This window comes from Lates calcarifer, linkage group LG2 (genome assembly GCF_001640805.2).
Source record: "Lates calcarifer isolate ASB-BC8 linkage group LG2, TLL_Latcal_v3, whole genome shotgun sequence".
Lineage (NCBI taxonomy): Eukaryota > Metazoa > Chordata > Actinopteri > Centropomidae > Lates > Lates calcarifer.
Window position 1 is genome coordinate 24,306,098 of NC_066834.1, and position 27,918 is coordinate 24,334,015.

At 41.1% G+C, this 27,918-nt stretch overlaps 1 protein-coding gene across 2 annotated transcripts; it reads left to right on the plus strand.

The window, feature by feature from the left end:
• The first annotated feature begins 56 nt into the window (after positions 1-56).
• LOC108877024 (ras-specific guanine nucleotide-releasing factor 1) lies at positions 57-27,883 on the plus strand. Of its 2 annotated transcripts, XM_018666942.2 has the most exons (27): positions 57-711; positions 6,601-6,707; positions 8,714-8,861; positions 9,635-9,727; positions 10,865-11,118; positions 11,223-11,302; positions 11,906-12,099; positions 12,739-12,848; positions 13,258-13,376; positions 14,250-14,410; positions 14,566-14,629; positions 15,091-15,233; positions 15,526-15,608; positions 16,482-16,730; positions 19,495-19,868; positions 20,312-20,428; positions 22,485-22,655; positions 22,987-23,093; positions 23,198-23,310; positions 23,785-23,845; positions 24,000-24,106; positions 24,254-24,338; positions 24,434-24,631; positions 24,778-24,857; positions 25,010-25,127; positions 25,223-25,291; positions 25,979-27,883. In XM_018666942.2, the coding sequence occupies exons 1-27, from the start codon at positions 436-438 to the stop codon at positions 26,069-26,071; spliced, it is 3,774 nt and encodes a 1,257-aa protein (XP_018522458.1). In that variant the 5' UTR covers positions 57-435; the 3' UTR covers positions 26,072-27,883. The 2 variants fall into 2 exon arrangements, with proteins under 2 accessions (XP_018522458.1, XP_018522459.1); XM_018666943.2 differs by lacking the exons at positions 57-711; positions 6,601-6,707; positions 8,714-8,861; positions 9,635-9,727 and adding an exon at positions 10,133-10,362.
• Positions 27,884-27,918: the final 35 nt, after the last annotated feature.

Consider the following 27,918-nt stretch of genomic DNA (forward strand, 5'->3'; position numbering starts at 1 on the left):
GGACAGGTCACGTGACTGCGCTTCCTCCCTCTGAGAGAGCAGGATGCTGTGTGTGTGTGTGTGTGTGTGCGCGCGCGCGCGCGTGTGTGTAGGCTATGCACGCGGACACTTCAATCCTCATCATGAGCGACTCGGGCTCATGAGGAAGGCTTTTTCTGATACGGCGTCGGGGTTGCTGTAGTTTGCTTGCAGCGTGGAATTAGTACAGTTCAATACGTAACAGTGACTCTTCTTTACTTGCATCCTTTTCTTCTTCTTCTTCTTCTTTTTCTTTCGCCGTTGCAAACATTAGTGTGTCAACTGTGGATGGGCACACAGGAGTGGGCTGCTGCCCACCAAGTCTGACTGTGTTTCGGAGCTGCTGCCGCTGAGAAGAAGAAGAACATGTAAGAATCCGCAGGCATCCCCGCAGATCGTTTCGGATTCACAGCCAAAATGCAGAAAGGGATGAGACTCAATGATGGCCACATCACCTACCTGGCTCTTTTGGCGAAAAAGGACGGGACGAGGCGAGGTTCCCTGAGTAAGAAAAGCTCCGACAACACAAAATGGCATTCAAAGTGGTTCGCCTTGTTGCAGAATATGCTGTTTTATTTCGAAAACGACTCCAGCTCACGCCCCTCCGGACTGTACCTGTTGGAGGGATGTGTTTGTGACAGGGCACCGTCACCGAAACCGTCTCTCTCAGCGAAGGAATGCTTAGAGAAGCAGGTAAGATATCGATCACACGGGGAGATCCCATAAGTCTGACTGACTGACAGTGTCGAGGTAAATCCGCCTGTCAGAGCGGACGCACTCATTAATGCTGCTTGTTGTGTTTCTCTTGATGGGAGAGAAACTTGTTTTCATGCCTCTGGGTTTAAGCAGTAATAACGGGAGCAGGTACTTTGAAGACACTATAAAATACAAACGACACTGTTTTGTTGTTGTTGTTTTTTAAATCCCAACATCTATTTATCGCACAAACAATTTCCCAGAGATGCTTTTGCAATATAGTTCACTTGACGTTCGTTGTTACGTAATGGCGTCATCCTAAGCGAATGATTGTCTCGATTCTGCACTAAAATAGCCTCCCAGCCTGCCTCTAATGTAACTCGTCAAATGCGAGAGAAATACAAAACACTCACTGGTTCAAAGTTAGCAGGGTTAATTAACAAACTTCGCAAGCACGGGAACTATTTCACCTTCTCCCCTCATTAACATAACATTTGTTGCATCAGATGTATGTACATCGATATAAGACGCTGTATTTATTTATTTATTTATTTATTTTTTTACACCTCTCGGGGATTGCAGCGCATATGCAGGGAGCAAACTTCAGCTGCATCCAAACTTTGCAGGTTGCCATCTTGCGGAGGAGAGCTGCCCCTTCCCTGTCGTTTTGACGTATTGATTTAATTCCTTGTCTTGATATTAATAGCATCCTACCTTGGCAACTGCGTCTCCCCGGTTTATAGCGGCGTGGTTCATTTGATAGCTCTCTCATTATCACGGGGTTGTTAACGACAGCCATGAATGAAAACCAAGCGATGTCTCAGGCATGCTTTTGTGTCTCAGTGTGTACATCCCCCATTCGCTTGAATTCCTCGGGCGTTATAGTGCCATAGATTAACATGTGTGAGGGCTAAACAAGTTCCTCTGTTTTTATTTTCTTTTATAAATCATTTTTTACTGCTAGTGTGACGGTCAGAAATCATCTCAGAAGAAGCGTGGTTGCCTCTAGCCAAACTGTTTTTTGCGAAGTAAGGGAGGCTGCTGTTCGGGAGAAATAAACCTTGTGAGTTAAAAGCATTTAAGAGCCAGAGAAGTGGTCAAGCTGCTGTGAGCTATGACTGCAGTCACCTTCTGAAATCTGCTCTGCCAGCTGCAGTCTGCTCTGGCTTCCCTGCAGCAGAGATACTGATGTCAAAAGTCCAAGTGATGGGTCATTTTACAATTCATTTTTACAATTTCAGTAATTGTTATCTTTGTTTAGGTTGTCAGTTTTTTTCCCCACCAATACAATTAATATGGTACATAGCAGTTTTACAACCCGTTATCCTTTTCTTTGTACATATGAGAATTTTGACTAGATTATTATAAAACCTGAACTTTAGGCCTCCCAGACATATTACACTTTCATTATGTATCATATTTGCATTAAAGGCAACAAAGTTTTATTTTGCAAACTAGAATGCACCAAGTTTGCATCATGTTTGTCTATATTGTGAGACATTTTTTGCATGCAAGAAAGATCCCTGATCATAAACCAGGGTCACTGGAGTCCATGATTGGGATCTTTACTCCTCGGATACCAGGAAACCCCTTAGGGTGTTTTTCAGATCACGGAGTGGAAAAAAAAGGGAGCAAACAAATATGGGTGCCTGTTATTCAGGGCTCACAGGTGTTCGGACCAGGCTTTTGTTCCAAATGCTGTTTAAAATAACTCCAGTGTGAGATTAAGGTGCTGGATCAGCCCACACATGAGCACAAAATATGATTTGGGTAATTCAAAAATGGTTATGTTTCCCAAACTCATGAATAAACAGCAGGGGTGGAAAAGATCGCAGTCTGGCTTTAGATAACAAGAGGAGCAATAGTTTAGTCTCATAAAGGAAAATCACAGTGTCACAAAAAAATCATTAACTTCTACCTGGATACACCCAACAGCCCTTAGAAATGCTGTATATAGTCATATCTGTCTATCTGTAGGTTGCGTGGTTATGAGTGGGTTTACAATCACAATCCTGAGTTCTAATATTTCTACTTTACTGTACAACCTCAAATGAGGAACTGTCAATTGACAAATACAAGACAGACGCAGGGTGAATCTTCTGCAGTGGCTCCTACAGTAACACTGTGTGCCTGGTTCCATCAGCTGTACCTGGTGTCGCTGTCCACAGTGCTGAACTCTGCTGTCATGTCATGTTCTTCAAACACTTGCCCTCTGCTCTTTGTTGGCTGAGCTGTCAGGATTAGTACTTGTGTAACCAAAAAGGCGCTATACAGATGCACCAGTGGAGTTTAAACGATTCGAAAGCAATGAATAAATGCATGTTTCTTTGACTCTAGATGAGAATTTTTCCAGTAAAGGAGTTGTCAAATTTAGATTTTCCCTACTGTCTTGTGGTAACTTTTACCAAGTTGTTATACTTTTCTAAAATTAATCACACCTTAACTAAAGGTAGCAGATCAAAAAAAGCTCATACCTGTTCTGTGGGTTGTTTTGGAAGGCGCTGAGAAACAACCTACTTTTCTGTTTAGTTATAAGGACTTGTTGGTCACACTCATGTTATAAACTATTAAACTCTGTCCACTGCCAAGCCTCTCTCCTTAAAACCATGTCAGGACAAGAGTCATGCTCTGTTCTGGGGATGAAATATGGGCTGAGTGACATCTACCATGACAGATGTTCATGCAGGCTGCTCCAGTGAATTTATTTCAACAGTGAATTACATGAATTTGAAAGCCTTCAATTAGCATAACACAGACTTCTGTTCAGCACGTGTCCCTTTACATAATATGTGTCAGGAATAAATTCTCTCAGTTTAATGTTATTTGTGTGGGGGTGTTATTTTTTATTTTTTGGTGCACTGAATGTGCATTTGTATATAAAATTTGGGTTTGACATGTGAAAGAGCGTGTGCCTGTGTGTGTGCGTGTCTCTGCACATCCACATCTGTACATCTTGTGGGACTCTTGTGTGCATGCCTTGAAGTCTATATTTGCTTCACTGTGTCTTCCTGCATACGTCGATGTCGCTCCATAAAACTGAGCAGCTCCGCAGAAAAGGTGAGATGAGGACAGAAAGAGTAATCAATGCTCCAGGTGTCTGAAGGCATACAGATTTCCTTTTCACTTTCCCCTCTCTGGAAAAAACAAAAGAATGACACCTGAGTCGACAAGCAGACTGCAGAGGTCGTCTGAGGCGATGCTACTGTACGTTTCTGACATTAAAACTGTTACATATGCAGATTTCAGCAGATTCCAGATTTCCTGTTGAGCGTGCCAGTGGTGTGTGTGCATGTGCTGTACGTCCCTGCGTGTCAGAGCCGCAAGAGGAATGGCCGGGCGAGCACTGGATCTTATCTGTGTGTGACAGGGAGAGGGACAATGCAGCGAATGGATGCCAAGCCAACTGCCACCTTGCAGGGCTACAGTGCTTTTTATAGCCCTCACTCCTCAAAAAGGCAAAAGATCTTTCTCCCCCCCCTCATCTCCGTCTGTCTCTCCATTCTCATTGTATTCTTTGGAGTGTTCTACTTTTTAAATGTTCTTATTCCCCATTTAGAAGGCGAGCTACGTTTAAGCCCACAGTTACTATGGCAACCCCTATTTGCATCTGAAAAAGTGCATTTGAAGGGGCCAACAAAATGTGCAACAACATGCCTCGGCATTGTGCTGCACTTAGCAAGTACAGCAAATATGGGCATATGAGAAATGTGTGGTGTGTAGTCTAAGGTGGTGGTACAGTGGAGGGGGATGGTCTTCATGGGATATACTGTATGTTTATAAATATTTATGTAAACTAATTTAAAAAAAACAAAAAGGGGATCATGATGAATCAGACTCGATATGTGGTGACTATTTTTTGTGTGATTTTAAGAAATTCTTTTAGGAAAATTAAACCAACAATTCATTAATTTATAGTATAATCTTGAAGTGAAGATTATAAAGTAAGCAGTACATATATGAACAGTTACAACTGTGGGTAGTAATCATAGCAATTTTGAACAAAATCTGTGTCAAAAAACAAAACAAAACACCAAAGCACATTACCAGAAAAAGTGGGTCAGTGCCTCGCATAGAACGAATGAATGAACTGATGCATCAATAGCATTAATAGTCCTTTTAATCAATATCCCAAATATGTTTCCAGTTGTTTTGAAATGTGTAAATTCTCTATTAATGCATCTTCCTATTCCTTCAATTTCAGTTGAACTAGTTATACTTAACTGCAGGTAGCTCAAATCATACCATTTGCTATGTCATCCTTGTGTTTTTCTGATGTTTATTTAATAATAATTTATATGTTCTATGGGTCACTCAAGGGAAATCAATGTTCAGAGTGACATTAATTATTTTTGGGGTCAATCAGACCCCAGAAGAGGAATAGTTCTCTGTTATACTTCTTCTGAAAGAAGCAGTGTTCACACCAATCACAGATATAGAGCATGTGAACAACCCCTTTGTATTTAACCATGTTTTATAGCTGGAGTCAAAACAGAAGTAAGGTGTCATTTCCTGAGGCAGACTTTGGAAAGACACCATTATTTCAAAGCCATGTTTTTGAGTGATTCCCATAAAATCAACGTGGTAATACAATGTTAAGTAATTTTTTTTTTTTTTTTTTTTTTTTTGTGTGTGTGTGTGTGTCTTGTCATAGACCCCTAACAACATTAGGATGAATAAATGTTGATAGGGAATCTCTTCATTCTGTTTGGAATATCAATCCAGGTGATTATGCAGAGCTGCAGCCATCCCTGTACTTCTCACAAACACAGAAGACATAGTTCAATGGAAAACACAAAATAATTTTTTTCAACACTAATGAAGGAAAAAAAAAAGTTTTAAAGTCTTCCCAAAAAAGTATTTTCATTTTAAAACTGAATGAGAGAAGTTTGTAATTGAAAAATCACCTTTATGAGTCATCATTATAAATGTGATTTACCTTTGCTCTGTTACAGATTAAATACAATCATTTTTGTTGTTAGATTTTAAACAAGGATTTACTACGGGCTACGTTGTCTCACTTACCGACAGCTAATGTCTCTGTGGCAAAAAATGTAGTGACGTGGAGCTAAATATAGCTGCCTAAAAGGCTTGACACACCAGCTCACAGGAAGCGGGAGATGAGAAGCACATTATTGACAAAGGCCCGTTCTGCTGCTCATCAGGAAATATGGAACATTACTCCCCTTCACAAATGATTTGCTCTTGGCATTTGGGAGGGATAAAAAAATCCAATATATTGGATTTGTGGGGGTCTATTTACAATGCATCAGTGTTATATAATTTGATGTGTTCCTACCCCAAATAGTCTGTTTGTACTATTATTGCAATGACCACCACTTTGTTGATTTGAGGATTTGATCTGATAAGCCTATTAGAAAACAATTCCACACGCATTTGCCATAATTGCCATAACTGGACCTTTAAGGCTGTCAGGTCGCCGTAGATAATTGGAGAGCGAGTAAAAAGGGGTGACGACCCAGGTGTGTTGGTGTCACTAAAATGCAGCCGAATCACTGCAACAAAGCAAAAACAAAACAAAACAAAACATGGCGTCAGTCGAGAGGCTTCCACCAATTCAGAGGTGAGTTGCCAGGTTACAGACAGAATGCACAGAGGCTTTATAATGAATCTCTCAAGACGTTTCCCTGAGGATCTCTCTCTCCCACTCATTCACACACATGGGCATGCATGTGTGTACATACACAACTTCGGTTTCAGCAAAATCGAGGTTTAAGTAAAAGCCGGTCAGCGATGACTACAGTGTGACTTTCAGCTGGGTTTTTCCATTAACTAAATCTTTCACTTTAAATTGCTTTAATGTGTTATACATGCCTCATTTTGTGCTGCACAAATATTTGACTCTGTTTCTGTGTTGTTGTGTTCCAGTATTATTTCACTGTCACGTTCAATCATGACAACCAGAAGGCTTTGGAGCTGCGCACTGAGGACGTCAAGGACTGTGATGAGTGGGTGGCTGCTATCACACAGGCCAGGTACCTCTCACACATGACCTCTAACCTACATACACACATTAAGCTGAGGAAGGTTTTGTTGAGAATTTGTATGCGTATATGTGTGTGCGTATGCGTGTGTCAATGCATATACCCTGTGTCAGCCTCAATCAGCTTTATCAGCCAGTAAAAGATGAGAACAACTTACCTCGCTAAAAGGCTAAATAATCAGAAATATCAATATTGTGTGTCAGGTGAAAACACTCTCCACAGTCAGGTTTTCAGGACATGAGAAAAGGAAATTAAAAGGGTTTTTAGAACCTATTAGGTTGAAAAACTCCCACCCTATAGATTAGCATGCACTTGCATTTCTTTTTTGGAAGGCATTCAGATCACAAAAACTGGAGATGCAGGGTTTTTACTTGACAGCATCAAAATGGTCATTTATAGTACCACTGATTTCTTACAGCCTGATATTCAAAAACAATATATACGCCATGAATTAAGTTAATAAGTGAGCAAAGTGGATCTTTGAGCCAAATGCTAACATCAGCAACACTTAACAAAAAGTACATGGTCATACATAATGTATTGGACAAATTAAATATTTGACCTGACCTGAGAAGACAGATGATAACCAAAGTCATTACGATTCATCCCCATGGATCCACAAACTTTCATGGCCATTTGTTGGGATGTGGTGAATATCACTGTGCCTAAACCTCTGTTGCTTCCATGACTAAAAACTAAACTTAAACTAAAAGCTTCAAAAATGTGATTAAGTCTATCTCACTCATTAATGGCAAGTTGAGACCAAATGCGTAAGAACAAGTAGTTTGCATGGCGAAGTGTGCGGGGTGAAGAGCAGCACAAACCAGTCTAAGCAAGCTAAGGGCCACAACTGAAAGAAACAATCATACAATTCATTTGACAATCTGGCATCCCTGTTGTCCTTGATATGTATATTGTGCCAGGCTTCAGATTTTTAGTTCCAGTACAACTGGCTGTAGAGTTACAGAAGTCTGACATGCTCAAAATGAACTTTTTCACCATTCTGCTCTAATGTAAAATTATCACTGTCATGACTTCCATTTCCTGCCAATGCCAGAATCCCACTGGACACACATTGTAAAGTTCAAAGGGCCATTATATTCGATGGGCGGCAAACTTGTGAGTTTGCTGTAAAAGCCCTGTAGGACAGAGTACTGACTCCCCTTCCGCTGGATTGTTACATGGAATATTATTCCAAAGACTAGAAAGTAAGTAAAGAAAGTACACATTATTATTAGACGTAATGTATGGAGCCCTGAGATGTATAATGAGCAAAATGCCCCTTTAAGATTCAGAGACAAAGGAGGGTCATGAAAGACAAGCAATACAATCTTTCTAAATGTCAGCAGTGTGCATTTGTATGGAGAAAGGTCAATTGATTGGACTCATTGAAGATTACATTGATTAGTGCTCAGGCAAGGCAGCAGCACTTACTGTATGGGAGTAAGTTGGCCTGTAAGCATGTAATACACAGCAGGCCAATGAAGATCTGTATTTACCTATCGTCATCTTGCTTTTTCTGATTTCTGAAACATTGCCATGTTCTAATGACTTGAATTTCTTTTTTTTAATTCTCTTTTTTATTTCAGCACATTTCCAAGTTAACAAACAAGCTTTTCAATGTTGCTTCAATTTAATCTAAAGCCCCTACTGAGCACTCCTCAATGTCAGGAGACATCCAGAAAATATTATTGAGGCCTGATTTACACAAGCTTTAAGCCTCTGATTTTAAGCCTTGCTGAGCATACACATAAAGTGTTGAGCTGAGTAATATACATAATTATTTTTGAGGTAGAAGCAGCCTTTACACATGCTCTGCTAAGCTCGCAAGTATTTGAAGAATTGGTTGCGTTTAAGTGCCTGTGCTCTGTGTGGACATAAGGTCTTCAAACATGTGCTGATCAGAGGTCTGCTTTTGCTTTGATAAGTCAATGGAGAGCCCATGAAACATGCATTAATGAGGTCCTTGCAATGTCTGTCTGTGTGTGTCTGTATAGTTACAGGAACCTGGCTACAGAGCATGAGACCCTCATGCAGAAGTATCTCCATCTACTCCAAATCGTGGAGACGGAGAAAACGGTTGCCAAGCAACTTCGACAACAGATAGAGGATGGGGAAATCGAGATAGAGCGGCTAAAATCAGAGGTAACTCGCTTTGTAATTTCATGCTAGTAACACCTGTGTGTATGTGTGTGTGTGTGTTTTGTCTTACTGTGTGGCATGCAGTGAAGAGAGAGGGGAAAGATGAAGTAAAAGTAGTCAGGCACAGAGGCTAAACACAGAAAGGGGGCAGAGGACAAAGGTCACAGCCCAGATTCCAACCACAATGCTGTGAGTTCACAGTAAGTGAGCTTGCAGTGCCCTGGGGATGTCCTTATTAGAAACGCTGCAGTACTGTTCAGTGTTTTGTATCCTGATTATTCAGTCTAAACTAGATCAAATGCATCTCTCTTTAATGTGCTAATGGCTAGCTCCAATTGAATTGAATGTTTTCAATATGCATGAATCAGCTTCTATTGTACCTGATACAGCAGTTTGCACCAGAAAATGATAATCCACTGTCTCACTTTCTATACTAAAACGTGTGGTAGTAATGGATTTTGTTTGGTTTTGTTCAATTTCAGTCCTTTATTAAAAGCTGTTTTTCTTGAGTCTATTCTTTTACACTGTCCACTGTATAATACACTGTGTCATAATGAAACAGGGTTGTATAAAACGAAATATAAAACATTTTGATTCAGCTGGTAAAGTTCATTTATATATAATTTCAATGAAACCAGCTAATGGATGGTAAGTTGAACTAAAAAGCATTTAAAAGCATTGAATCAGAGTCATAATCATGTTAAAAACACAGAGAGAGCGCCTATGATATCTTAGCCCACTGAATGAATGCATTACTGGTTTGTGTTGAATTTCAGATCGCTGGACTGCTCAAGGACAATGAGAAGATCCAGTCAAATCCAGAGGTGCCACCCAGTGAGGATGACACAGAGATCAAGAAGATCAAAAAGGTGAGATTTGATTGCTTTGGTGCTATGCAATTTGAAGACCAAGTTTTCCTGATCAAGAACAACAAAAACATTGCAAAGATGAACTCCAAGTAGAAAAGGGGGGAAGAGTTTTGGTAAAGTTTAGTCTGTTACAGCAGGAATATGTATGTATGGTCTCTGAAACAGGTTTTTAAACACTACATAATTTCTGGGCACCTTCAGGTTTTATTTTTAACCTTCATTTATTCAGGGAAGTTTCACACTCACATTCATGGCAGGATGCTCCTCATCTACTACAACCAACGACCTGTCCTGTCTCCAGCTCTACTGAAGCAGCTGCCTGCCCTTGTAAAGTTGCTGTGATGGACCTATAGATAATTCTCACCTGATTCTGCAGCTCCCCTCAGTCCAGCAGAGCATTTTGTGTCGTTTTAGTTTTTATTTTCCAGCCTGCAACTGCAGCAATCTGTTTTGGTTCAGTTTCTATGCTCTCATTGGCAGTTGTTTCCGACTACAACAGGCAGCTGTTTTCACACACCTAGCAACAAACTGCAGACGCACAAAGTTAGCTACTAGCTAGCTGGTGAGCACAGTAGATTTTTAGCAGCTAAAACAGAAGATATTTCCCTCAGGAGCTGGTGAAGACCAAAACAGAGGTAACCGTTTGCTAATATGTTCTCCATAGCAACTTTTGACTTTTCACGTCAATAATGTGTCGATAATGTGCTTACAGTTTAATATGCTGCCCATAAGTGACCGAAAATGAATTGGTACTAAGTTCAAACGCTTCTGCTTCTGTTAACACTTTGATGCAACCAGAGCTAGCTTTAGCTGGTCCTCGTCGCAGCGACAGATATTAGCTTAAAGATTTGGGCCTGAGTCTGACTCAACCATAGGTACATGTGCGCATTCCTCTTTATCTTGAAAGGTTGGGAATCTTTATGTTTACTTCCAGGAAACACTGAACAGGTGAAGGATAGCACGTTAACACGATCTAAGAACGCTTCATGTAAAAAATGATAAACGTCTGAAAATGACCCTATTTAGTCTTCATCCCCTGTACAGTCACAAATGAATGTACAGTCACAAATGAACGTGGGTGCACACTCATACAAACAGGCGTACCTTAATTTTTTATATGCAACTTTTTCATCACAGGTCCAGAGCTTCCTGCGAGGTTGGATTTGCCGCAGGAAGTGGAAGACCATCATCCAGGACTACATTCGTTCGCCCCACGCCGAAAGCATGAGGAAGAGGAACCAGGTGGTGTTTAGCATGCTGGAGGCCGAGGCTGAATATGTCCAGCAACTCCACATACTGGTCAACAACTTCCTGCGGCCGCTCCGCATGGCTGCCAGCTCCAAGAAGCCGCCCATCACCCACGATGATGTCAGCAGCATCTTCCTTAACAGGTGGCTGGTGGTGAGACAGGTGGTGAAAGTGGTGTGACTCGGAGCTGCAGAGGGTTATGAACAGTTGCTCATGACTGCCATTTTGCTTATTTGTTTTTTATTAGTGAGACCATCATGTTCCTCCACCAAATCTTCTACCAGGGCCTGAAGGCCAGGATAGCCAGCTGGCCGACACTGGTTTTGGGTAAGAGATACACAGATGATCTGTCAGTTCACAATTAGCCTTGTTTTTGTTGATACTTGTTAAAGGGTCTGTTCACCCAAACCACACACTGAAATATAGTTACATTCTTACAGGTTTATGAGATATCTACATCTGTGACTTACTGTATGCCATCAAGCTTGCACAGTGGAGGTTGTTTTTTGGCACTCACAGCATCCAAAATTATATTTAAAAAACCTAACAGCAGTTCCTTTTCCAGAGACCACATTTTTACTCACATAATTCACACTGTAAACACTAATAACTGAGAACTGTTTTAAACTAATGTACAGCCTGTCTCATTTATCAAATTAAGTTTTAAGTTTTAATTTAATGAGAGCACAGATTGGGCTGAATTCAGGTCAGTGCAAAAAACAATTTGTCACAGTTTTACAAATATACAGCAACTGACCATTTTTCGTTCTGAAAAGTAGAGAAAATAGTAAAAAACATTTGTTATCTCTCGCTCATTGGTTGCTTGTCTCTTTATGGACAAGCTCTCTATGAAATGTTTCAGGATTGAGGCATAGGAATTAAATAAAACATACTTAATGTATTCATGAAGGTTTCTGCTTCACTTTACAGCTGACCTGTTCGACATCCTGCTGCCCATGCTAAACATCTACCAGGAGTTTGTGAGGAACCACCAGTACAGCCTGCAGATCCTGGCCCACTGCAAGCAGAACAGAGACTTCGACAAGCTGCTGAAGCAGTATGAGGCCAAGCCCGACTGTGAGGAGAGGACGCTGGAGACCTTCCTCACTTATCCCATGTTTCAAGTAAGATTTCTGGGATACAATTTCAAATGTTATCTTGACTTTGCTGAAGTACTGACCTGAATGATCTTAATGTGGTTTGCCTGCAGGTAAACAGTAAGATCCACGCTGGTATCATAAAGCAATGCAGAGTGGTTATCAGTGCATTTTTAAGTATGAAAAAAAAGTGTAGTGGTGCAAGTTTTTTTTTTTTTTTAAAAAGGATTGTTGTGAGATCTTGGACAGCATGTGTTGGAGTGAAGAACTCCACTTGATGGCATTTGTCTCCACTTAGTTGTTCTCAAACAGCAACAGTAGTAGCACTTTTGTACAACAACACAAGGTTTCCAATAATGACATTAATGTACAATAACGACATTAAAGTTGATGCAAATATAATGTTTATTTTAATATTTATTTAAAATTTTATGTTTCATGTAAAAGTGACTTATCAGCTTACGGTTAAAATCAAAGTCAAAAAAGATCAAAGTCATAGTTAAAGCATCACATTTTTATTGATTTCAAAGATGATCTTTCACCTTTTCATGCTAAACCCCCTGGCCTCTAAAAAGCTTTAAATCTCTTGACTTTAAGAGAGATTAAAAGTACTCATTTCAATAAGAGGTTCAAGCACATCTCTCTCTCTCTGTGTGTCTCTTTCAGATCCCTCGTTACATCCTGACATTGCATGAGTTGCTGGCTCACACGCCCCATGAGCACGTGGAGAGAAACAGTTTGGACTACGCTAAGTCAAAACTGGAAGAACTTTCCAGGTAGATCCTCTCTTCATTGTTCAATTGAAAATGTATTGTATGCTACACTGTATGTTACAGCTCAAAAAAACTCAGTGTGCTTACATTAACTTTTAATTTCAATAATGTTTCTAATTCATATCATTGTCAGTGTCTGAATGAAGGATGGTGAGTGCTGACACTAAACGCAGTCAGAGACACTCTCTGTCTTTACGAAACTGATCCAAGCTAACTCCTTTGGGTCATAACTTATACTGTATTTATGTGTGTATTAAAAGCACACAACACAACACAATGACATCTACTGTATCAGACTGATAAATTTTGTGACCTGTCCTCTTAGATCAGGTAAAGTGATCGTGATACTCTATTAGCAATACAGCTTTAATTGTGAATTACTTGAATCTGTGAGTATTTGTTGTCCTTTCAGAATCATGCATGATGAGGTGAGTGAGACGGAGAACATCAGGAAGAACTTGGCTATTGAGCGGATGATTGTGGAGGGTTGTGAAGTGTTGCTGGACACCAGCCAGACATTCGTTAGGCAAGGTAAGTTTGTTTCATTGTCAGATTAAAACACTGACAGTGAAGAGATAAAATTAACTAACCGTATGTCCAACAAATAAAAATGAGGGAAAACACTGTAGGAAATTAACACTTTCTGAAGCATGAAACTTGATGATTTATTGACACCTGCACCACCTCAACCCACAATACCTACAGAGAGGTCATGTAACATAACTTACACACTGCCAACATATTAAATATTATTAAAGGGAATGTAGTTGACACTATGAGAGAGTCACTGTGCAAACTGTTGTATGAGGTTATAGGATGGTTTGCAAAGCCACACATGCATACTCCAATCCATAAAACTGAGGAGCAACAATGCCTCTGTGCTTTTGATTGATTTCATAATCCTACACAATAGATGTAAATGTGCAACACAATATATCCTAGGGGGTTTGTGTCAGACTGACAGCAGCAGGGATGTGTTACAGTAAAATATGAATTCTTCAACATACATTTAACACCATCCACACTCATCTCTCCTGTAGCCTTTTCTGTTGTGATGCATCACATGTAGTCTCACTCAGATGTTCAACACCTTCCTCCATCTCTGCAGACATGTGAATAAAATCATAGATCACTGATGCACAAACACACACCTGTTATATTTTTTACTGTAACTGCAAACTGCAAACAAAAAAATCTGAATGTGAACACACAAACTAAAATTTAAAGATACAGTAGAACACTTATACCTGTCAACACCTGATATTACATGGATCTTGTGCTGAGAGAGAGACTTTCACAGGTTAGACACCAACTTAAGCTCAAAGTCAAAGACAGTATGAAGAGTTGAGAGGAAATTACGTGTTTTTTTCTCACGTGTGTTTATATGTACCCATGACCCCACAGGTTCTCTGATCCAGGTGCCAATGAGCGAGAAAGGGAAGATCACGAGAGGCCGATTGGGCTCTCTGTCTCTGAAGAAGGAAGGAGAGAGACAGTGTTTCCTCTTCTCCAAACATCTCATCATCTGTACCCGAGGCTCTGGAGGAAAACTTCACATCACTAAGGTACAGCTGGACCATAATTGATAGGGCATGGGGCAAAAAAAATTAGAAGCATAACATTTAAAATAAAATTTTGTTAAAACTATACACACACCCACACTGTCTATTAGCTGGTACCATGCTGTATGTGACCTTGCAACCTTTCAACTCTGTCCCAGAATGGAGTGGTTTCTCTCATAGACTGCACACTGATGGAGGAGCCAGAGGGAACAGATGATGAGTGTAAGTTATCAATGACTGATAAACACAATATAACGTTCAATTACTGTGTTGTGTGGCGCTGAATTTTCACACCATACTGTAATTTATAAAGAAATTGTGACATTATCCTGACTAGTAGTTAGTAGTTTGCTGCTAGTTGCAGCATTTCTACCATTTTCCTTTCTGTCAGACATTTTGATTTGATGGTAAATGTTCATGGATGTATAAATAAATGTAGAATATACATATAATAATACAGACCACACAATATTATTTTAAATTATATATTTTGGCCTATCATAGCTTTGAACTACACACAGTCAAGAACAGAAAGAGCTCTGCTCTTGCCTACATTTTTTTTTTTTTTTTTGATTTCTGTTTTCTTGTTTACTCCCCTTTTTCTAAGGATCTTACACTGTTTACCATCAGTACATTTTATCCTTTCCTGTTCAAATAAAAGTTGTTGAATGTGTGCTTTGCAGCCAAAGGGGAGCGGAGTGGCCAGGACACAGAGCACCTGGACTTCAAAGTGATGGTGGAACCCAAAGATGTCCAGCCTTACACCGTCATCCTGGTGGCTTCATCCAGACAGGAGAAGTCAGCATGGACAAGTGACATCAGCCAGGTACATATTCTCACCCGTATTAAGTTGTTAAAAATAGACCACTTTAGTTTAGTTTAGGTGGCTTAGAAGTGAAAGTTATATACAGGATCATTCTTGAATCTTAACATCAGCTCTTTTCCATGCCTCTACTTGTGATCTGATGAATTTTAGGACAGAACAGGAGAGCACATTGGCTTATGGCCACCATGGAACCTGGTTGTGGTGACATCCATAGATTTGTGGACTCACTTACCCTCATGTACTGTTATTCTCACAGATATCCCTTCTGTCTGTCTCTCTGCTTGCCTTACAGTGCATTGACAACATCCGCTGCAATGGTCTGATGATGAACGCCTTCGAGGAAAACAGTAAAGTCACCGTGCCACAGATGATTAAGTGAGAGTCAGACGCCATGCAGAAATGCACATACATTATACATTATACTCTAAACTGGCATTGGCATTACATAGATACATGACAAATGCATGAAAAATGCATGGATATACAGTATGTGCTCAAACTCACATGTATGTACTTCTGTGTTTGTGAGGACCCTTAACACAACAACCTATTCCCTGGGATCTAACAACTTCATGCCTAACCCAAAACTTTACCCTTTCCTCTAACAGCCCTTTAGACAAGTAAGAACATGAGAACATTTTTTTACTTTTCAAATATCTTTTCACTCTCAAGGTCCAGAATTAGTCCTCACACAGATAGAAATACATGAGCAAAAACATTTGAGTGTCTCCTTCCTTATGAATGTGTGCAGAGCCACCACTATAAATTTTGTGCCTCCCCCAAGTTCAGCTCAACAGCAGCTTGGACTCAGTAAATACCTATAATCCTTTACATGGTCAAAGGGGCCTTAAATGAGTGTTACTTGGGTCATTTAAGGCCAGTAGAGGCTAGTAGCATGGACTTAGTAAGAGTATGAATCAACTTTTAGTAAGACATAAAAGACTTTGCACCACTCAGGCCAATGCAAGGCAAGGCTAAAATTGCTTTATTTTGCAGAACATTTTCAGGTTTTGCGTATTTCATATTTTTATTCTTGTATAAATCATCAAATTAGTCTTGGATAACGGCATAAAACTGTATTATTTTTTCTACTGGGGAAACAAACCCCCACCCATGTCAGTGTTAATGCACTACCCTGCCTAAGCTACACATGACCAGAAAATATGTACATACCGTTTTCGCTCCATAAGTACTGGAAGGCAAATCCCCATGAGTAACATTCCTAACCTCCTTTGCCTTCCAACGCAGGTCGGACACCAGCTTGTACTGTGACGATGTCGACATCCGCTTCAGCAAGATGATGAACTCCTGCAAGGTGCTGCAGATCCGCTACGCCAGCGTGGAGCGCTTGTTGGAGAGGCTGACCGACTTGCGCTTCCTCTCCATTGACTTCCTGAACACTTTCCTCCACTCTTACCGCGTCTTCACCAGTGCTGACGTGGTGCTGGACAAGCTCATCACCATCTACAAGAAGCCCATCAGTGCCATCCCTGCACGGTGAGTGTGATCCCCTGAGTGAGCTGATTCCAAGAGGGTTAAACAGAGAAAGTTTGATCATTGCATCTTGCTGGTCTGGCCTCAGAACAGCAAGCTGTTTTGCATACTGTGTGTGTGTCTGTGTGCATTACTGCGTATTTCCTAATATGCCTTGTTTTATTCTAGATCAATGGATCTTGGGAAAGTTCCACCACTCTAAAATATAGCTTGTGAAAAAGGTCTTTAAAGGAGTAGTTCAACATTTTGGGTAAATGTGCTTATTTGCTTACTTGCTTAGAGTTAGATGAGAAGAAAGAGACCCCTCTCATATCTGTCTGTTTAAAATGAAGCTACAGTATGGCTAGGAAACAATTAGCTTAGCTTAGCTTAGTGTAAAGACTGTAGACAGCTGGTTCCTGGTTCTGGTTGATCCTACCTCAAATCCAAAAATTTTAATTAACACATTACATCTCATCTCGTCTTAAATCTGTACTAAAACCAAAGTCTTTGCTGGTTGCTTGATAATCTTAAGGTCTGCAAATAATTACGCCTGGCCAAAAACATTTTTTGGCACATAACTCTCCTTAAAACCACAACTTGTCTGAACAAGTAAACAAACAAGATATAACATGCTAATAAGTTAGCTTTAGAGGTTCTTGTAGGCAGAATTGTTACCTTCAGACTGAGCTGGGACGGATGTTTTCCCCTCTTCCAAATCATGCTAAGCTGCTGGTGGCTGTAGCCATGTATTTACTGGACAGATATGAATATGGTGTTAATCTTCATCTAACTCTCAACAAGACAGTGACCAACTGGTACTCGCCTAAATGTCGAACAATTTCTTTAACCTTTGAATAACAATGGAAGGCACTACCACAAAGACAGGTCATATTAGTCTGAAAATCAGTTAGCAGTATTTGATATGTGCACTTTCCAACCAACATGGGACCGCCACTTGGCTTTCAAGGCAAAGTAAAATGTGATGAAGCCTTTGTATCAGTTAAAGAAACTAAATAATTATTTAATATGTGAGGGAGATCAGTATTGCAATGCATGATAGACAGACAAAAGTGTGTCAACCAACAAAAACAGCAGATTCCAACCTGACACTAAGCTACAGCTGACCCGTACGTCGCCCACCTCTGTAACAGTGTTTGCAATTGAGATTAAGTTACTTAGTCCCTTTTCATTGTGTTTCTATAATTTTATCTATCCCTGCACATTTGCTATTAACATTTAAGTGGACACTGTTACAAAGCAGAGCTAAAATGGTTTGTTACATTTGTTACATCCAAGCATCCCTCTGTGAGGCCAATCCCTGCAGCTTGTCACAACAAAGGAGCAAAGTTTGAGATTTCCACACATTTCCTCCCAAAGATGCAGAAACGTTGCTGTAATGGTGCAGTGAAAAGGTGGGACTTCCCTGGTATTTGAATTTGTCTTTGCCCTCACGTGGACTGTCTGTAAGCAGCCCCATCATGCTATCATATCTTGTCCAGGTGAGAAGGGACCAGAGAGGAGGCAGCGAGAGGTCACACTGACACGTCTTCGGTCCACCATCACAGTTAATTGGGTCCTGCGTCTACCCACCTCTCCCTAACCCCTCCTCCTCTCTCTCCTTCCTCTCTTTACCCTTTTCCGTTCTCTTGCTTTTATTTTTCTTTCCACAAGTCTGACCATCCCTCTCTCCGCTGCGCTGTCACCATGGCAACCCTTCACTCTGCTGCAGGACCCCACCCTCTCCTTCTCTCCTTGTCTTCTCCCTCCCTCCCTCCCTCCCTCTCTCCCTTTCTCCCATCATCTGCAGCGGCTCTACGGTATTAAATATTGATGGTGGTGTTTTGCACCCAGACCCTGCTCTCCTCTCCTCCTCTTTCCTCCCTTTTTGTCTTACTCCTCTGGTTTCTCCTGCTTAATTATCTCCTCTTTCCTCTCTCTTTCCTCTTTCCCACTACACTTGTGTCCTCTCTTTATAGTTTGTTTTTTTTTCTTTTTTTTTTACATTTTCTTTTTGCCTCTTCCTTACCTGTTTACCATCCCTCTCCTCTCCTCCCACTTCACCTCTTCCATCCCCCTTTGCTCCTCTCATCTCCTCTCTTTTACTGTTTTGCAAATTTAGGTGAGGAGACACAACATGGTTGCAGCTAACACCATACAGGGCTGGAGGCTTCCCATTCGCCCACTCCCAGCCAGCAGCCTTCACTGTGGTGGAATCCATATCCACTATGTTGCTCCTCTCTCGCCCCCTCCCTCTCTGTCTCACTGTTTTCGCCCCTGCTTTTTTCTTTTCTTTTTTTTTTTGCATTGCACCTCTGTCTCTTTCTCCCACTTTCCCTCTCTGTCTCTATCTGGCTCCCTTTTTCGTTCTGTTTCTCTCTCCCCATGTCTCTGTGGGCCTCCCCTGGGCTGGTTGCTGTTGGCAGCACCCGTGCCTCCCACACTGTCACTTGACATGCTATTTATAGGCCTTCAGAGGGGGTGGCTCTCAGTGCAAGGAGGATGCTGTCTTAAACAATGTAGCTTAAATAAAAGAGGCAAGAGCTCCTGAAGAGCCCTGTGGTTAATGTGTTCCCTCTCTGCTTCTGTGTACAGACACCAAGTGCACCATGCACCCCCATTTCTCCCCTTTCCACTCTCTCCTATTCAGGCCACTGAAATATCCACCCAAAATTTTAAAAAGTGTTGTTTTATAGTAGTGAAAGTTGCTCTTGTTGATGTTCATCCATGTATCTTTTTCATATGTCCTTCCTCTGTCCCCTCTCTTTCATTCTCTCCTTTCCTGCAGTTCTTTGGAGCTTTTCTTTGCCAGCAGCCAGAACAACAAACTCCTCTACGGCGAGCCGCCCACGTCGCCGCGTGCCAGCCGCAAGTTCTCCTCCCCTCCTCCTCTCTCCATCACCAAGACGTCCTCGCCCAACCGCCGCCGCAAGCTTTCACTCAACATCCCCATCATCACGGGGGGCAAGGCCCTGGACCTGGCTGCGCTCAGCTGTTCTCCCAACGGCTATGCAAGCATGCACTCTACCATGTCACCCTTCAGTAAGACCACTCTCGACATCAACAAGCTCTATGTGTCCAGCACCATGGCCAGCAAAATCCCTGATGAGGGAGAGCCCAAAGCCGAAGGCAAGGCTGAGGAGTCTGTCCTCAACAAGCAAGGTCAGAATCACTGTCCGAGGGATTTTGTTCAGTTTTAATGAGGTTCTCCTGTACTGTGGCAGCAGTTTTACAAGTCCGCCGCCATGCTCATATCTTGTATGTATCCTCTGTATTTGAGTATATAGGGGGTCTAAAGGGAAAAATAGTTCACTTGTTTGAACAGTATTATTTGGAAATGAACAGCAAAGGAGCAGCCAACAGAATTTCATATGGGGAGTGTGGTTTCAAGCAAGGAATCCAAATTTTACATCAGGTAAAATTAAACTGACTATGATTTTTGACCTTAGACTTCACGGGCTTTGTCTTTCTCTGTTCCCAACCTTGCTGTTCTCTCAATTTCCCCAAATCATAGCTCTGTGGTTATGTCCTCAAATTTCTTGACCACACATTTTTTTTTTTTGCTGTCTTTCATCTTGATTATGAAACACTTCTTTTCTGCCCAGATCTGTCTGTGAGAGAGGAGTGTGATGAAGACCCAAGTCAGAGTGACGAGGCAGAAGCAGAAATGTCTCCTCCCAAGTCCCCGTCAACACCTAAGAACGTCAAGTCAAAAAACTCTGGTACAATATGATCCCATCTCTCCACCTTTGTGTTGTGACCCAGTGTTGTGCCTTTTAAGCTGTTTTATGTCCAAGACTTGTTTAGAATGTCTTGTGATCTACTTTTGAATCCCAACCCACCAGTTAAAAAAACAAATGTGTTGGCAAGACTATTAGGTAACTTGGCAGGAACGTAATAGCTGGCAAACTACAGTAGCTTAGCGCGTAGTGCTAGTGACATGCAGTACTTGCCAGTGGAGTGTCTTGGCGAATGAAAATATAACAAAATAAGATCAATAATAATAGATATTGTCAATAAGAAAACCATTGGTAACATTAGACACATTTAACAGCCCTGCTATTCTTATGTTACGTCCTACCATTGACTGAATAATTCAAACTGGCAGATTACATGACTGAACTTGTCGGAAAACCAAATGCTATGAAATGAGCAGTGAAACTCAAGCAGGACTGCACAGCACTGCACAAGTAACACCATTTTGGCCTTTGGATTACAGGTTTGGCAGGACATTTCCTGACTGTTTAAGGGTAGCTACACAGAATTACCAAGCTTAAAGTAATAGTTCACCATTTTGGGAACTGCACTTACTTGCTTTCTTACCAAGAGTTACGTGGGAAGATCAATACCTCTCTCATGTCTGTGCTGTAAATATGGAGCCGCTGCTAGTTGCCAGTTAGCTTAACTTAGCATAAAGGCTGAAACCAGGGGCAAACAGCTTGCTTGGCTCTGTCCAAAGGTAACAGAATCTACGTACCAGGACCTCTAAATCTGACTATTTAACACTTTATACATTATTTGTTTTGTCAGTACAAAGACTCAGGTGTAAAAATGATGCATCATGTTTTCATGGATGCTCAGGCTATGAATGATTTCTTAGTCCAGAGCAGTGATTTCCTTGAGTCTTGTCGTCACATGAGGTTGCCAGGCAACAAGGGAAAACCCAGGTAGTCGCTGTTAATTTGTGAACTTTAGAGGCGCTGCTAGGTGGATTTTGTTTTTGTTTTTTTGCTTTGAGCAGATCCAGGCTTGCTGTTTGCCCCGTCTCCATCTTCATGTTAAACTAAGCTGTCTGCTGATGGTAGCTTCATATTCACCATGCAGACATTAGAGAGGTACCAATCTTCTCATGTAATGCTCTGCAAGAAGAGGAGTAAGTGTTTTTCCCAAAATGTCAAACTATTTCTCTAATACACTTGAAACATTAATCTTTGCATATTTCCTTGAGTCACACAGACTGTTTCTTATGAAAAACATTCCAAATACTAAGAAAAATAGTATTAACTGTAATTATTAACAGAGGTAGCTGTCTCAGAGCAGTAGCAAAATGTAGATTTTAGGCCAAATTCAGGTTTTCGTACTGTACCAGAACGAAAGGCAACACAAAGTCTTTTTACCAGCCAATCAATCCTCAGATCTAAAAAAGATGAAGCACAGTCAGACTGTGCACGTGAGAAGTGTTAAGAGGCTGAGATTCACAGTTGAATAAATAAAGCCACAGCAGACTTATAGCAAACTTTTTTTCAGAAATCGACAAGTGTAATTATAGCCAAATAAGGTCTTGATAAAAACCACCCACAGCCTCCTGGCCCTCCCCATACTGCACAGAGAGGGAGCATCCACCCCGTAGGTAGTCAGGCACAATTCATCCCCAGTGTGTTCTCTTCCCACGGTGCTGGATACAAGGGAAGCCAGTGCCTTGTGTGAGTAGGTGGAAGGAAACCTTGTACCTTAGCAACGATGTGCGTGTTCTTCTATACCGCCCCCGGCTTAACGGAGGAAGGCAGGGAGGAAGGGAGGGAGTGAAGGAGGGAGGCAGCGAGGCAGACACAGTGGAGTGTACACCGTCACTGCCACGAGCTGCAGGACACACTGTGCTGGGTCTGTTTTAGCTCTATGTTGCCCTCTACTGGTCAACAACTTAGTTTGGTCAAACACATAGAGTAGGCTATATACACATCACAAAGGGAATCAAATCACCTTTAATCCCCTAACTGAGCAATTACAATAATGAGGAATAAATAATTAAAATGTCTCTGTTTGTTCCCCTCCTTGTAGAGTTTTCCCTGTTTTCCTTCAACAATGGCATGGTGGTGTCATCTTGCCGGGAGCTGGACAATAACCGCAGTGCCCTCTCTGCCGCCTCGGCCTTCGCCATCGCCACAGCTGGTGCCAATGAAGGCACGCCAACCAAGGAGAAGTATCGCCGGATGTCACTCGCAAGCACAGGTCAGTCGCATGACGCGGGGGTTCCTCTGTTGGTCAAAAATTATAAATGTTGCAATGAGTCCTCTCTTCATTTACATTTACACATCATCACACACATTGGTAATATCGTCAGTATCGCTTATTGTACTTAAAAATTAAAGAGAATTGCACATGCTAAGGAGATGAGCGGGGGTGGAAATACGACCCTGGTTTGGCCCCTAAAGAGGCTGTTTAATAGGGTTCTTCTGTATATGAAAGCAAAATAAAACAAACAAGAGAAAGCATTTAAGAGTAATGCTGCACTCAGTTTGTTACACTCAGTTCGAATGTCATTTGTTAAACCTGGTTCCAGGTTTTCCCACAGACCAGAGGAATGGAGACAAAGAGTTTGTCATCAGAAGAGCTGCCACGAACAGAGTCCTGAATGTGCTGCGTCACTGGGTCTCCAAACACTCGCAGGTATAGTTCACCTTTCCTTCCTTCTTTTTCTTTTCTCTCTCTCTTTTTATGCTTTTGCAGAAGGAAAACAACACTTCTGTTGTAATGACATTGTTGTTCCTCAGGACTTTGAGCTCAACACAGAGCTGAAGATGCGGGTAATTGGTTTCCTGGAGGAGGTGATGCATGACCCAGAGCTCCTGACACAGGAAAGAAAGGCAGCTGCCAACATCATCAGGTTTGGTTTCTGTTATCGTCGCTTGATTGCACACACAGTCATATATGATGCATCTGTTTGTTTGCACCCAGTGGAAAAAAAAGTTTTCTGATCAGACATGGTAATAAAAAAACAGGAACTTGAGATGCAGCACATCAACCCAGGTCCTGGCCTAAATCTAGGCCTTAGTGGACTTACACAAAATGCACCTGGACACTGGGAGCAGAGCTACAGAAAGTAGAACCTTTTCACCATTTCCTCAGATTATTCTTGAAGTATATTCTTTTTCTTTGGGGAAGACAGAAAGGTTTTTGCATTGGTACAACATGGCAAAACTGGAGTGAAAAGACCAGTGCTCTAACAGAACAGAAATGTAAAATTAGTGTACTGGGTCAAGTTTTCTACATCAATTCAAATCTGTTAATGTTGAATAAGGTCATAGCAATTTTGGACAAAACTGTTAAATAATGGCACTTTTTGTCTTTTTGTATGCAGGACTCTAACTCAGGAGGACCCTGGAGACAACCAGGTCACCCTGGAGGAGATCACACAGATGGTGAGGGAAAATTTACAAAAGCCCTTTCAGCATAAAAAACCTCTTACTTCTTGAAATTACTGGCTGACCAGTAGAAATGATTTATGCTTTAGTTGTGATAATGCTTTTTCACTGCATCTGTGTTTGTGTGTGTGTGTGTGTGTGTGTGTGTCAGGCCATGGAGGACTGTAAGACTGAACCGTTTGAGAGCCACTCTGCCCTGGAGATAGCTGAGCAACTCACACTGCTGGACCACCTGGTCTTCAAGGTCATCCCCTACGAGTGAGTTCACTCAAACACACAAACACAGGCACTTGGTCCATAAAATAAAATTACAGAGGCTGAGTGGGAGGGTGAAGGGAAGTGCACACATTGAATGTTGTTGTGTTTTTCATCGCTGATCATTTGAAAACATTTCTTTTTCTACAGGGAGTTCTTTGGTCAAGGCTGGATGAAGAACGACAAGAACGAGAGAACTCCCTACATCATGAAAACAACCAAGCATTTCAACGATGTATGTGTTTATTCTGATAGACAGACAGATAGATAGATAGATATTATTATCACCATAATACCACCAGCATCACCATTTTTCTCTTTTACTGTTAGACCAGTAACAGGATCGCCACAGAGATCCTGCAATGGGACGATGTCAACATGCGGGTGGCGGTGATCGAGAAATGGGTGGCGGTGGCCGACATCTGCCGCTGCCTCCACAACTACAACGCCGTGCTGGAGATCACATCCTCTCTCAACCGCAGCTCCATCTTCCGCCTCAAGAAGACCTGGCTCAAAGTCTCCAAGCAGGTACCAGTCATCTCCATCTATATTCTTCCAGCAGTGACGCTCTCAGATTTTAGCTTTGCTAGCTCCCAGCCAAGAAATAGTTCCAGCATGTAAACGTCCTTATAAAACCACAACTTTACATTTTTTTGCTTTAATTCATTTTCTAGACAAAGACTGTGATCGACAAGTTACAGAAGCTGGTGTCATCAGAGGGGCGGTTCAAAAACCTGAGAGAAGCTCTGAAGAAGTAAGTATCCAAAACTTTTCTCCTTCCTGTAGGGTGTTCATTCGTTCTGGTAGAGGAATTTGTATATTCCACATAAATTCTTTGTGCTTATTTCTCCTTGTATGTGCATCTGTACAACTGCTGTCTAACTCTGACCTGCCTGGTGTCCTCAGCTGTGACCCTCCCTGTGTTCCCTACCTGGGAATGTACCTGACTGACCTGGCCTTCATCGAGGAGGGAACACCCAACTACACCGAGGACAACCTGGTCAACTTCTCCAAGATGAGAATGGTAAACAACACCTGTGTGCTGATGAACATACAACTTGTTGACAATGCTATCTGCAAGGTTGAATTTTCTATCATTTTCTTTTCATTTGCACTCAGATATCTCACATTATCAGAGAGATACGGCAGTTTCAGCAAACGGCTTATAAGATTGATTATCAACCAAAGGTGAGATTACTTTTTGTACTTACAGACTTTGACTACTTGTCTGGAAGTACTACTTGGCTAGTACTGCAGCACCATTTCAGTTTTACTGCACATTATTTGTCCAGGTAAACAGCTTTGTGTAAGGCTTGATTAACTGTACCAGGCTTCTGGATCTAACACATACCTGTGATTACTAGTCAGTGCTTGTTAATTAACAATATACTGTAAACATGTCTCTACTTTTTTCCCTTCCATAAAACAATACTACAAGATTGCCTCAAGTTTTTTTTTATCCTGTCCAGGTTGTGAACCAAATAAAAAGTGAGGAGAAAGACAAACCTGTTGTACTCATATCCTGAGACTTGCTGGCATTAAAAAAAGAAAATGGAAGGCAGCACACTCATCACTCTAATGCATCTAATATTTTAATGATTAAAGATCAGTGTTTTGGAAAACAGCCTCCCCTTTTGTGAAACACATTGCTTGCTCAATTGGGCACAGTTCATAGTTAACAGTTCACTAAGTGATTTTTAAGTAAGTGGCCAATATAACTTACTGACCCTAAGCAGCTCAATGTTCTATAATTTACATAAACAGCAGGTGTGTGCTCTCATTCAACATCCATCCTGTCTACATGTAAAGTGTGTTTAAAAAAAAAAAGAAGAAATTGTGCAAAAACTGATTTGCTTGCGCTCTTTATTGCTTTAGGTGGCGAAGTACTTGCTGGACAGTAGTACGGTACTGGATGAGGAGAGCCTGTATGAAGCGTCTCTGAGAATCGAGCCCAAAACTTCATCATGAGGAGGATTTCTCTCGCTCTCTGCCCTCACATGGAGTGTACAGGAACAATATATCATAATGTACATACACTATTATTTGTATTAGAAACAGTAGGCTGTGCCCTTCTAGTATGTGCTCCCCAATGGACTCGTTGTGTATAACTGTTATTAGAGACTGAGTAGAAGCCCAGAGAGGTTTTATTTATATAGTTAACAGAGTATTTATATGTTATTTATCGTCTTAAATGCCATTTTATGATGACGTTATTTTCAGCCACAGAATAAATAGATGAGAGAGTATATAGACATGACATTTCAGTCATATGGGAATGTGCAGTATAGAAAAGGCGCTCATTCATGAGAGTTGGTGGTCACATTTGACACATGATCAACTCCCACTTTTCTGCTCAGATGTCAAAGTCAAGAGGGAACTGCATGTAACTGCAGAAGTCTTTAAACTTTATTTAAAGCCCCCATACAGACATTCTGCCTTATCAGTACTGAAGCCATTTCTTCAGCCTGTTTGTCCTCAAGTGTAGATCTTGAAAGTAATATCTACTAATCCTCCAGCTGCATGATCATTCATGTGAAGTTGTACTCCTTGAGAGTTCAGTCTTGAGTTCAGTCTTGGGTTATTTGAATTCAGCTAGGAAATGGCAGGCTCTGCCACTCACAATAAATACGACTATACAGAAAGGTAATTGTTGAATGTAAATGTACTGAATGGCTATTGCAGAAAAATTGTAAAGGGTTGGGATTTCATAAAAATCTTAAAGCTTGGAATTTTTATGGTTTTGAAATGAAGACATTTTTCAGAACTCAGAGAAATTAAAGGAGGTGAAAAGTGGGACTGCTGCGGTGACTAAAGCTGAATCCTGTGCTCTGATGTTTTATGTAGCCTCTGAAAGATAAAGACGCTGAGAAGTGTTGGAGTCAAACTGACCCACCTGCTGATTCTGATGGAGCTGGGTCACGTTTTCAGTTTGGAGAGACAGAGTTTTTATGCTTTGCTTATCATCACCTTATTCCCCTGGTGGGCAACATGATGTATATACAGCATAAGCACCGGGCAGTGTATGTAGCAGATGTAACCAATATTGAGCCACTTCAGGAAGTTAAATTCCCAGCTTTTACACTCAGACAGTGAGAGCATAGTTTTTATGGTTAATCCTCTTTGGCCAGTGCATTATGGTTTTGCCTTAATCATGAAATGGATTATATACCACAAAAGTATGTAAACTATTTTGTTCTACGATTTGCCAATGAAGCAGACATATTTGCTGTGTACAGTATTGTGTACAGGCAGTCTGATGCATTTCCTAATGTGCAATGTGTTAAAAACATATCCCTCGAAATGTGTTATCCTTATGATCGTTCAACTCTGTAATAACTTTTCTGTGTATGATACTTTAAAGCAAATGTTGAAAACAACTTATAAGTGTAACACATTCTGTATCCTGTCTATTCCGACGTGTTAGCAGGAGCTATACAGTAGTAATATTGTGCTTATTCTTGGAATATTTATATGTATTTTTTACAGGCTTTGTATAGAAAAACACCTAAAGCTTAAGTGGCAGGCATGTACCACTTTCACGTGTTCAAATCAAATCTATATCTAGAACAGTATGTGTACTGTATTTAAATCCCACCCTTGCACATGAATCTTTACCCTCCAACAGGCACATCAAATGTTTGCAGTGAGCAATACCCAGTGGTATGAGAATTATATTTCAGTCTATTTCAACAGCTTGAGTAGTATTTCCAGTTTTGTATAAAAGTGTACTCTTTCCTGATTACCTCTTGTTAATAAATCTATTCTTTCTCAGGGGGAGAAGTGTCTTGAAGGCTGCCAAATGTTTGTTTTACACC

Coding starts and splice junctions, on each gene's coding strand:
- LOC108877024 (XM_018666942.2), top strand. CDS start 436: ATGCAGAAAGGGATGAGACTCAATGATGGCCACATCACCTACCTGGCT. Junction 11,119..11,222: donor AGCAGCATCTTCCTTAACAG/GTGGCTGGTGGT, acceptor GTTTTTTATTAG/TGAGACCATCATGTTCCTCC. Junction 12,849..13,257: donor AAACTGGAAGAACTTTCCAG/GTAGATCCTCTC, acceptor TTGTCCTTTCAG/AATCATGCATGATGAGGTGA.